The following is an 11,029-nucleotide window of genomic DNA, read 5'->3' as shown; positions in this document are numbered from 1 at the left end:
ACCTGGGCTCATCCCCAGGAGCCTTCCAACGGTTGTGAGGCCCTCCAGCACCCCCCCCCCCCCCCCGCTAGCTGGTGGAGGGAGAGGTATCCTGGAGCAGGGAGCACCCGCAGACATGCACAGGAACAGGGGAGCACTAGCCAGTACCTCGGTAGGAGAGTCGCAGGCGGGGCACACTGGGGCTGCCCCCACTGATCAGGAGGCCCCCCAGGAAGCAGCAGATAGCCCACGCCAAGGGGGCCATGCTGGGGAAACGGGAGCCGCCCTCCGGTCCCGCTGCTGCTGGCTGTAGTTTGCTCTGTTGCCACCAGACCAGCCACTTATAAGGCAGCAGCTCCACCCAGTCATGGGCGGGAAGAGGGGCAAGGCAGAAGGGGAGGAGGCGGAGCCTGGCCATCCACCTGCAGCTTCTTCCTCCACCTCAGCTGGCCTGCTCCATGCCTTTATGTCAGATTGACCATTCCATGCCGGGAACACTCTTTCCCAGCTAAGGTATAGATAGTTTGTACAGAGAGATAGACGTTCACAAAATCAGGTCCCCAGGCTCCAGCAAAGTGACAAGGAGGGAGATATCCTGGAAGAGGTCAGGGATGAGAGACAGAGGTTGAGGGGCTGGGTGGGGGTCTAGCTGGGCTTTGCTTTGTTCCCTGCCTCCCCAGTGCCATAGCAGAGACTCCCACAAGCTGGCCCTAGTCCCAGGTCCCAAGTGTTATAATGGCCCAACCCCTGAAGCCTTGGCTAGGTACCCATTTCCCCTGGCAGGGCCCAAGTTGCCTGGGGTGAGGTCATTTCCGGTCCAAGGGGCTCCATGTCCTGGACAGGCAGTTGAGGTCTGGCCACACTTCACTGATCTAGGACTGGCAAGAGAAGAATGCTCAGGATCTCCTATCTAGGCCTGTCCCTATTTGGCCTCCAGGCCCCATACCTCCTCCCCATATCCACCAGGCCCCATCTCAACTCATTGGGCTTGCTTTGAGGTAGGAGCCAGGGAGAACCTCCATTGCCCTACTTCCCTCTGGCCTCCAGTCCTTTAGAGACCCAGGGCCCAGAGCCCAACGAATCAGCAGTGGTTCGTCCCAGATCCCCATAGGCCCCACATAATATGATCCTGCCAGAGTTCACTTGCTCTACCCTTCACTCTGATGAAGGGGGGCCATGGAAGAGGGCCAAGGGTAGATAAGACCAACAGGCTGAATCTGAGGCAAGTGAGGGAACTTCCCCATGTCCCCTGTTTCAGAGAAACTCCTGTCCCTGGCCCCCTCAGCTGCCACCTCAACCCCACTCCAGATCTCTAGGCCCCAGAATCCTAGACCCTGAGCACTAAGATTTCATCTTGAGTCATAGTTAGAGGATTCTAGAAATTCCTGCAGGTTGGGCCTCCCAATGGGCTGACCTGAGCCTTCAGGTGGTGGTCAGAAAACCTGGTGGTGGGTATAGGGGAGATGTATACTCAGAGAGGGAAGGACCTGACCCAGGCCACACCGCAGGCTGAGAAATCCCTGCTCCTTCCTGGGACACTCTCGCTTCTGGAGTTACTAGGGATACTGTGACCCCCATCTTTCTTCCCACCACATCCCTGGGAAGGAAATAGGTTGGTCCTCAGGTCCACATGATAAGGACCCAGGAGTCTTCAACCCTGTCTTCCTGTCCCATTTTCCCCCAACATATATGTGCCTCCTCCCAGGATGGGGGATCTTATTTGGAAATGGGCCAGAGGCTGCTCAGAGAGACCAGTGACTGGACTCAGCCCACTCCTTCTCTGGCTTTGCTGGGGAATCTTAACCAAAGCACTCACTCTCTGGGTCTGCCTTTTCCTCCCAGAGCTGGGGCCCAGCCACCTTGGATGAAACAGGGCTACATAAATCCATGAGCATTTCTTGTGCAAGGGCTGCTGTGGTGGTGATTAGATCCTGGAACTTCTGTGAAGAGCCCTCTGCCTCTATTTCCCTGCGGAGACATTTTGGCATATATCCCAGGCTGGGGGCCAACATCTAGCTGGGGAACCATCCGGACAGCCCTCCAGCCAGCACGTGGCCGCCAGCTGGAAGCCCAATCACTCCTCAGTCTGCCAGCCCACCCTGGGGGTCTCTGCTCAGCCAGGCCCCCAGCTGGGGCTGCAGGGAAGCCTGTGTCTACTGGGGCAGGGTACAGGGGACAACCCACTCCATGCAGTAAGAACACATGGCAGGGGCTTAAAGACCAAACTCTGTTGACTTGTGAGGCCTTGCTCAGGTCCTCTCTCGCTATGGACCTCAGTTTCCCTAACTAGAAAGGGGTTAATAATCTCCTCTAAAAGTCCCCTGCTTGCTGCCTGCAGGTAGGAGACAGACCCCCAACAGCTCCAAAGTCTCATACCAGTGGGCCCAAACACATGCATTGTTTGCCATCTAGTGGGAAAATGGGAAACTGCTCGAGGCCCAAAAGCAGCTTGTTGATTCTGCCAAGCAGATTGTGCTGGGCAGCAGGGCCTCACCACCAGTAAAACATAGCTTCTTGGGGAGGCAGGCAGTAACCATGTAAGCACAGTACAAAGAGGCAGGGGCAGTGGGAGATGCTCCAGTAATTGCTTCTGATGTGAGAAATCAAGGGAGGCTTTATGGAAGAAGCACTATCCTTGGCTCAGAAGTGGACAGGACTAAACCCAGCAAAAATAAATAAATAAATAGATAGATAGATAAAAACCAGATGATGTTTATAGGAGGCAGTGTACCATGAGCTGGTGGGAGCTCAGGAGCTCTTGGCCACATATGTATGATGTGCATATTTATGCAGCAGGTGGTGAAGGGTTGCAGCCCAGCCACTCCCTGGTAGAATTTCTGGTGGGCCTGACTGGAAGGAATGGATGCTGCCAGACCCTTCCCTCATTGGTGGAAAAAGAGATTAAGACAACCTCCATGGGGTACCCTCCCTCCCAATGGGTGAGTCCCCCATTTGGCCTTCCATACAACTCCAGCCCCCTCCCCAATCTCCCAGTGTCCTTTGGAACTTGGGAATGTCATCTCCTTCCCTCTCCCAGCACCTGTCTCCCTCTGTGACAGCTGATGAAGAGAGAGGCAATAAATGATGAGGGACCCTCCTTCCTGCTCCTGGCCCTTCCTGACAGTTCTGCAGTTGGCCTACCCATCCTCTTCTTTCCACCACAGGGGGCTTGACTCTTCCCCTCCCCAATCCCATCAGTATCCCATACCCCCTGGCCACCCCAGCCTCTTGAGTCCTTGTTCTACTCACAGCCAATTACCTCAGTCATTCACCCTTCAAGTGGCCACCAAGAAGGACACAGCCATCCAGGCATGGTGGAGCATGCCTGTAATCTCAGCAGCTTGGGAAGCTGACTCAGGAGAATTGCAAGTTCAAAGCCAGCCTCAGCAATTTAGCAAGGCCCTAAGCAACGTAGCAAGACCCTGTCTCTAAATAAAATATTAAAATTGCTGAAGATGTGGCTTAGTGGTTAAGTGCCCCTGGGTTCAATCTCCAATACCAAAAAAAAAAAAAAAAAGAGAGACATAGCCTTCCACATGTCCCTTGGTCCATCTCTTCCTCTGGACACCATGGTCTATACCTTAGTATACCCACTGCTATGGTCCTTCACTAAAGGAGACTGGTTGCCCTCATTGCCTCAAGCACCCCCATCTCCTTGCCCAGCACTGAACTGACTCTGACAAACACCACCCAGAGTCCCCGCACTGCTGGCTTGTGGCAGCTTTGTTCTGTATCTGCACCACCCCTTTCCTGACTTTGCTGGGTTGTTCCTATCAGCATAGTAGCCATTCCCCAGCCCACCCCTTCCTTAAGCATGCTTCCCTGGACCCGACACTTACCCTCAGCCCAGCCCATTCCTGTTTCCTGGGAGTTGTCCACACTGCCATCTTTCCTAGTCCTGGCTCACTCCCCTTTGTCCTCTCCAGCTGGGCTTTTGGCCTACTGCATGTGGCCAAAGTCTGGAGCCTCCAACTTCCCACCCCCACCAGGGTCATCAGCTGAAGCCCGTGCCTTCTTCCATCCCTCCTGGTTCTTGAGCCTCTCATTCACTAAGGGTCTCTCTCACTCCACTGGCAATGTGTCCTCCCCATTTGTCTCTGGGGTGCCAGGCACCCAGTCCTCTACCACCTCTTTCTATGAACTCTCCCTGGGGTCCTCATTCATGACCAACTCTAGGAAAGGGCTTGCTACTTGGATGACACCTGTAATCACAGCTCTTGCTCTACTCCCCCCCCCCTCAATTCCCACCTGGCACTGGCCTTCCCATCAATTTGTTTTCGAGGCATCTCAACTCTGACTGAACAAACTCTCTACCTTTCCTGTGTCGAACCCACTAGAAATACCTCACCTGAACCTAACCCTGAGGAAATAGCAGATAAACTCAAAATGAGTAACATTCCACAAAATAACTGGCCTGGATCTTTCAAAAGTGTCAAGGTCTTAAGGGTGAGGAGGCAGAAAAGGCTGCAGGTTGGTGGAGAGTAAAGAGATAGGATGGCTGGGTCACACATCAATGTGATCTCTGAATGGTTGGTCCAGGAAAAGGACTTTGGTAAGTCAACTGACAAAATTTCAGTAAGATCCATAGGTGAATTAGTAGTGTTGGGTCCATGTTAATTCCTGGGTTTGATCATTATCCTGTGGTTATTGAAAATGTTAAAGTTTAGGGAAGCTGGCTGAAGTGTAAATGGGAGTTTTGTGTGCTATTTTTGCAATCAGTCTGGAATTTCAAAATGAAATATATTTTAAAAAGCCTAATGTAAATCTGGGCACAGTGGAGCATGCCTGTAATCCCATCCAGCAGCTTGGGAGGTTGGGGCAGGAGGATCACGAGTTCAAAGCCAGCCTCAACAACTTAGTGAGGCGCTAAGCAACTCAGTGAGACCCTGTCTCTAAATAAAATATATAAATTAAAAAAAAGGGTTGGGGATATGGCTCAGTAGTTGAGCACCCCTGGGTTCAATCCCCAGTATTAAAAAAAAAAAAAAACTAACACAAAGTAACCTCCATTTCCCGATATCCCTGAGCTGAACCTGTTCCCCCTTCTAGACACCCGTGTCAGGAAATGGCAATTAGACCCAAAATCTAAGGGTCACTATTGACTCTCTAGTTTCTCACTTATCACTTTCATTCCTTCAGTAAGTTCTGTCCATTCTAGTTCCAAAATGTGCCCTGAATCTACAAACCAACCTCCAATCTTCCATCCCAGCGTCCCACTGTACCAAGAGCCACCAGGCCTTCTCACCCAGAACTGCCCCAGCCTCAGGTTGGCCTCCTGGTTTCTTCTGCAGCCCGAAGAGCACCTCACCCCTCACATGGGCTGAGTTTCTCAGAGGACCTGGCATTGTCCACCTCTCCCAGAGGCTTCTGGGACTTGGCTTCCAGCTCAACATGAGTTTCTGTTCCTCAGACTCTTGAGTCTTTCCATATGTTCTCCCATGGCTGGTTCTTCAGGCCTTGCTCAGTGTCACCTGCTCTAGAAAGCCTGCCTGCTGGCTCAATGTCACAGCCCACTGTGCCAGGCCAGCCTTGGTCTGGTTTCCTCGTTGCACTTGTCTCCTTTTGTTATCCGAGTTGACTAGAAATTCCGTGAGATAAGGGACTATGCCTTGCTCTGATGTGTCCCAGCATCCAGACTTGTGGCACACACAATGGTGTGTGAATAAACCATTAGATGATACACTGGCTGGCTGGTCCATCCACTGTGTCATCCCTCTCAACAATAGGCCTAAGGAGACCTCTCTTCATTCTTCCCAGGTCTCCCCAGGGACCAGCGGCTCCTGCCAGCTCTAGCCTCTCAGAGGCATCTCTAGAATTCCAAGACTGCCTCTGGAATGCCCAGCTTGTCTGGAAAATGCCTAGACTGGGGCACAGGTGCAGAGGCCACGGGGTAGCTGGGTGGAGCAAGGACAGCTGCTAGCATTCTGGCTGAAGCCTGGGTGCCGATGGCAGCTGTCCCTCCTGTAAGCACCACTGTGGACACCTCTACTTCCTTGCAACCCCCAACTCCCCTCCCTAAGGCCAGTGTCACTGTTCTAGCTGCAGCTCTGGCCTGGGTGCCTCCACTAAGCTGAGAGCCATCAGGCTTCAGGCCTCCATTTCCTGTCAGAGAGGGAGATGGGAGCCTCTGAGGTTCATGAAAACTGGAATTAGGCCCAGTTGGACCTGGATAATCTGACAGAGGCCTGTTCTAGAAGTCATGTGGCTGGGTTCTCCTGCAGACTCACTAGATGACCTTGGCTCTCTGAGCCTTAGGGTCCTCACCTGTAAAATGGGTGAGAGGATAGAAAGCAGACAATATGTCCCTGAAGGCTGAGAGGTCACTGGGGTTGCTGTACCAAGGGACATCTAGGGCCTAATGCAGCTAACTGCTCTCTCCACATGGAGGACTTGTAGGCTGCTGAACTGGCTGATCAGGTAACACTCCATGAGCTTGTTAAAATTCAGACTCCAGGCTTGCCACAGCCTGCAGAGGCTGGATTGCTGCCCATGGGACCTGGGCACTAGCAACAACAGAAAGCAGTCAGTAAGACACAGAGCCTGGGTGGCTCTGATCTGCAGAAGGCAGACGGCACAGCAGTCAGAGCACAGGTTCTGCATCCACCCCGAATGCCTTGTGAGATAGGAAGGGACCCTGGGAAGAGTCCACAGCTCCAGTGAACATCAGAGCCAGACACCAGGCCCCCAGGCAGCAAGGCTTTATTTGCATTCCCCAGGACAGGGTGGAGGAGGGAGTCAGGGAGGGCCAGGGGTCAAGGACACACCCAGGTTCAGGGAATGGGGTCCCTATCCCCTGCCTCCACCCCAGGCCCCAGCTGCGGTGGGAAGGTGGGCACGGGCAGCTCCAGGTGAAGGTCAATGTCTACTCCACACCCTTCATGAACTCCAAGAATTCTGTGGAGAGAGAGGAAGGTGTGGGTTACAGGTAGGGGCCTGACAGGGCATGGACAGCAGGGGGATCTGGCCTACCCATCCAGCCACTCACCATCATAGTCTATGCGACCATCATTGTTCTTGTCGCCATCCTTCATGAGCTCCTCGATATCGTCCTCCGTGATAGTCTCACCTGTAGCTTGCAGCATCATCTTCAATTCCTCCAGGTCAATGTAGCCATCAGCATTTCTGTAGGGAGGATGAGGGGGACCTCAGAGCCCAGGGCAAGGCTAGAAACAGCAGTGAGCCAGTCCCACCTCCAAACCCAGGAGGCAGGGCAAAGGGAACTAGCATACGGGGCATCCCTGTGCCCTATCACACAGAACGGGAGATGGAAGCCACTGAGTTCCCAGGCTTGGAATCTGAGACTGTCCCTCTTTCCCAGCTCTGTTTGGGTCAGGGCGAGAAGTCAAGTGCCAGTGCTCACTTGTCAAACATGCGGAAGAGGTCAGAAAGCTCCTCCTCAGACTTCCCTTTGCTGTCGTCCTTCATGCATCGAACCATCATGACCAAAAACTCATCGAAGTCCACTGTGCCGCTGCCTGGAGGTTGGCAGTATGGCTGTTAGAGAGGCCTCAGTCGGCCTGCCCTCCACACAAACCCAGGCTTCTCTCCAACTCTGTGAGGCTCGAGTGGTTATTATGCCCACTTTATAGATGAGATGACTGAGGCTCAGAGAGGCAAAACAGCTCTTGTATTTAAACTCTCAAGTGAGCCAGAGAATTATGGGTCTGGAGGGCACAGGGGCTTACCATCCTCATCCACTTCATCAATCATCTCCTGCAGCTCCTCAGGTGTGGGGTTCTGGCCCAGCATCCTCATCACCTTGCCCAGCTCCTTGGTGCTGATACAGCCATCCTCAGCACCCAGCACAAAGATGTCAAAGGCAGCCTTGAACTCTGCATCCAATGGCAGGGATTGGGGGAATAGAGCAATCAGGGCTCAATAGCCAGGACCCCAGAAAGCCAGATCCCTGGGGCCACCTGCCAATCTCCTTTCTGAGACTTTTCTGAGGTCACAGTGAAAAGGACCCCCAGCTTTTCATTTCCAATCTAGGGATCTCTCCTGATTCCCCCAGCCTGGCCTCACTATACCCCAATATGCAACACAGGGGTCACTTACCATTTTTCTGCTCTTCTGTCAGCTGCTCTACCTATAGAGGGAAAGGAGTCTCAGGACTCAGACTCAGTCCTTAGCTGCTGCCAAGGAAACCAACCCATTCCATAGGCAGGAAGACTGAAGCCAGAGGAGGCCACAGTCCTCCCTTCCTGCCCCCAAGGTCCTAAGGTGACCCAGCTGGCCTCAAAGGGGCTAGGCTCAGGGCCAGGGTGACAGGTGGACACCCCTTCCAGGACCAAGGTGACCCCTGAGTAACAATACCCAATGACCACTCCCCTGCCCTTTTAGCCACCCTAATGAAATCCAAGCTGCATGGCCTGAGGGACAGCTGTCCCTCAGGTTGAGACAATAAAACCAATGTGGGGTTGAGCAAAGCCACCCACTGTAACCTGACCAGGGTGGCCACTGGGCTATTTTTACCAGGGGACAAAGTTAAACCTGGTGATTGTTCTGGGACTTTGGCATGCAGGGGGTGGGGCAGCGTTATCTGGCCCCCTGGCCTGCTGGTGCTGCCTCGGGAGCCAAAATTAGTCCCCAGCCCCGCCAAGCCTTGTATGGGCACTGAGTGGAGGGCTGCTCCCTTCCCCAGCTCCATGGACTCCCAAGGATACGCAGGGGCACCCCTGGAGCCAGCTGTAACCCTTCCTTGTCTAGAAGTCAGACCATATTTTCGGGGGTGAGGGGGATCTCCTGGAAACAGCTATCTCTTGAATGTCCTTGTCTCTGGGGAAGGGGGAGGCTACCACCCACCCAGCATTTGAAGCCCCTCAATGAACCCTAGAAGGTTGCAGGGACTTGGGGTGTCCACTCACCAGCCCTTTCTCTCTCACCCAGTAAAGCCACTGAGCCCTTGGCCTTCCAGACCCTAAGACAGCTATGGACTTAGTTCTCTCTTCCTTCTTCCCTCACCTTCCCCAGGCCCAATCCTTCCCATCTGGAACTTCAAAACCTCTTCTCCAGCCCAGGATTCAGATTACACAGCACCTCCTCACAATCCCCCTCCCACCCTCCAAAGCATCTTCAGTCAGCTAAGGGGCTGGAGGTGGGTGGCAGATTGTGAATGACTGAGAAGCAGAGTGTGAGGGGTAAAAATGGGGAGTGGGGACAGGGTGGCAGCAACAGGAACTCAGAGAAACAGCTCAAGAGAAACAAAGAAATGAAAAGAGACTGAGAAAGATGAAAAAAGATTCAGAGAACAGAGACAAATGTAGAGATGTGGCTGAAACAGAGTGACACAGACACTTGGAATCAGAGCAGGAGACTGGATGCTAAAAGATGAGACCTCCTCATCTGCCCACCCTGACATCTCCTCTCCAGACCCTGAACCTCTCACCTCCTTTGCACACAGGAACACGGGCCTCCCCATCCCCTTGAGAGCCTAGGCTAAAGATCTGTGGGCTCTCTCAGGACCCCATCACTTCCCTGGGAAGACCCTGCCCTCCATTCTAAGCTAAATGAGCTCCCAGTGGGTCTCAGCCCTGCCCAAACCCGTCTCTCACCGCAGCCTTGTAGATGTCATCCATGCTGGCAACTCACAGGACAGGCTCCTGGGTTCCCAGCCAGCCCTCCAGCATCGGCTTAAATAGCCCTGCCCCCGTTGCATTCCCAGCCCAGCCCACCACTGAGTATCCTCCACCCCCTCCCCTGGTCCTGGTGATCTCAGGCTGGCTTGAGTCCCTGTATCCTCTGCCCAGGGCAGGGAGGGATGAAGGGCTACAAGGACCAAGAAGGGGGTACAAGGACCAAATTTCTTGCCCTCTGTCCACCATACCCCACAGGAGGTTCTCAGGAAACGTTTCTTGAATGAATGAAAACCTGAGCCCAGACTCAGGCAAGAACTGTCGAGTAGTGGGCCCCAGGCCAGGCCCTTAAGCACAGAATTGCAACTTTCTATCCATCAGGGAGGTGGATGCTATCACCCTCACTTTCCAGATAAGGAAACAGGCTCCTGGAGCAGTGGCGATTTACCCAAGATCTGGTTGACTTGGCACCCTGCCCCCTTATGCTATACCTCTGGTGGAACGGTGGGAGGGGGGTCAACGTGCAAAGAGTTGCAGTGACTATAAGGCCTTACCAAGAGAAGCTTTTCAAATGCCAAGTTCAGCGCATGGTGATACGGATCTAATGACAAAGAAGTTGACGACCCACCTTAGTACAGGGTGGTCTGGAGCCCTTTAATCAGAGGTGCCCTGCTCCAGACATTTCATCTCCTGGAGGATAGCAGTGCTCACTTTGGGCTTGAATCAGCTACATTCAGTCACTCAACAAATACCCCTACAGAGCCCATCTACGCCCAGTTGTCTCCCTCCTCATCCTCCAGTTGGGTTACCACCTCCTTCTTCAAGGTCTTCCCCTGGAGGGCTGCTTCCTGACTGGAGCACTATCGTTCCTGGGCCCAGGGCCATCATCTGTGGGACATATGCCCAATGGCGAGCACACACCCCTTCACTCCACCTACACCCCTGCTTCATACAGATCCCACCTTGATACGAGCTTCCTGCTTGTGAGCACTGCATGAATTAACCCACTCAATTCTCCGCAAGCTGTATGTAACGGAGGAGATCTCCGAGTGTCAGACGTTAAGAACTGGCGCAGTCACTTTGGCCCTCCCCGGGGGCCCTCAGCACAGCTCCTTCAACACTCTCCTGCCCCACGGGGAATGAACCCAACAGCCAGGCGAGGCGCAATGACTGCCCTCCTCTTCCAGGGGTAAAACTGAGACCAGGCGGAGCAGGGACTTGCTTCGAGTAGCTCGGGAAGCCCAGGACCTTCTTGAGGACCAAGGAACGACCATCACAGCGGCCTGAGCACAGGGTCTCAAGCTTATTGCTCGCGGAGCGCCGCAGGAAGCGACCACACAAGCGAGCCGGCCCGCAAGAGCTGCGCACGCGCGCCGTTGGAGGTCCTGTCAATTACGTGCGAGAGGAGGGACGAGGGCGCGAGAGGAGGGACGAGGGCGCGAGAAAGCAGTGGAGCCAAGATGGCGGCGCAGCGTGCG

General features: G+C 53.9%; 3 protein-coding genes across 3 annotated transcripts in view; 1 reads left to right on the top strand and 2 right to left on the bottom strand.

Moving 5' to 3' along the window:
- Sema3g (semaphorin 3G) overlaps nucleotides 1–312 on the bottom strand; it is a 12,369-nt gene extending 12,057 nt beyond the window's left edge. The window contains exon 1 of the mRNA XM_015494464.2: nucleotides 148–312. Coding sequence (XP_015349950.1) covers nucleotides 148–244 — 97 coding nt within the window. The 5' untranslated portion in view covers nucleotides 245–312. The remainder of the gene's footprint in view (nucleotides 1–147) is intronic.
- A 6,349-nt stretch (nucleotides 313–6,661) lies between these two features.
- Nucleotides 6,662–9,660, bottom strand: Tnnc1 (troponin C1, slow skeletal and cardiac type). The gene is made up of 6 exons (XM_015494462.2): nucleotides 9,531–9,660; nucleotides 8,035–8,065; nucleotides 7,665–7,811; nucleotides 7,340–7,454; nucleotides 6,965–7,101; nucleotides 6,662–6,873 (listed from the first exon to the last, which is right to left on the bottom strand). The coding sequence occupies exons 1-6, from the start codon at nucleotides 9,552–9,554 to the stop codon at nucleotides 6,842–6,844; spliced, it is 486 nt and encodes a 161-aa protein (XP_015349948.1). The 5' UTR covers nucleotides 9,555–9,660; the 3' UTR covers nucleotides 6,662–6,841.
- A 790-nt stretch (nucleotides 9,661–10,450) lies between these two features.
- Nisch (nischarin) overlaps nucleotides 10,451–11,029 on the top strand; it is a 36,159-nt gene continuing 35,580 nt past the window's right edge. The window contains exon 1 of the mRNA XM_015494529.1: nucleotides 10,451–10,534. Within this exon, the coding sequence (XP_015350015.1) occupies nucleotides 10,451–10,534 (84 nt within the window). The remainder of the gene's footprint in view (nucleotides 10,535–11,029) is intronic.

Source organism: Marmota marmota, unplaced genomic scaffold (assembly GCF_001458135.2).
Source record: "Marmota marmota marmota unplaced genomic scaffold, marMar, whole genome shotgun sequence".
Classification (NCBI taxonomy): domain Eukaryota; kingdom Metazoa; phylum Chordata; class Mammalia; order Rodentia; family Sciuridae; genus Marmota; species Marmota marmota.
This window is presented reverse-complemented; position numbering and strand designations above follow the sequence as displayed.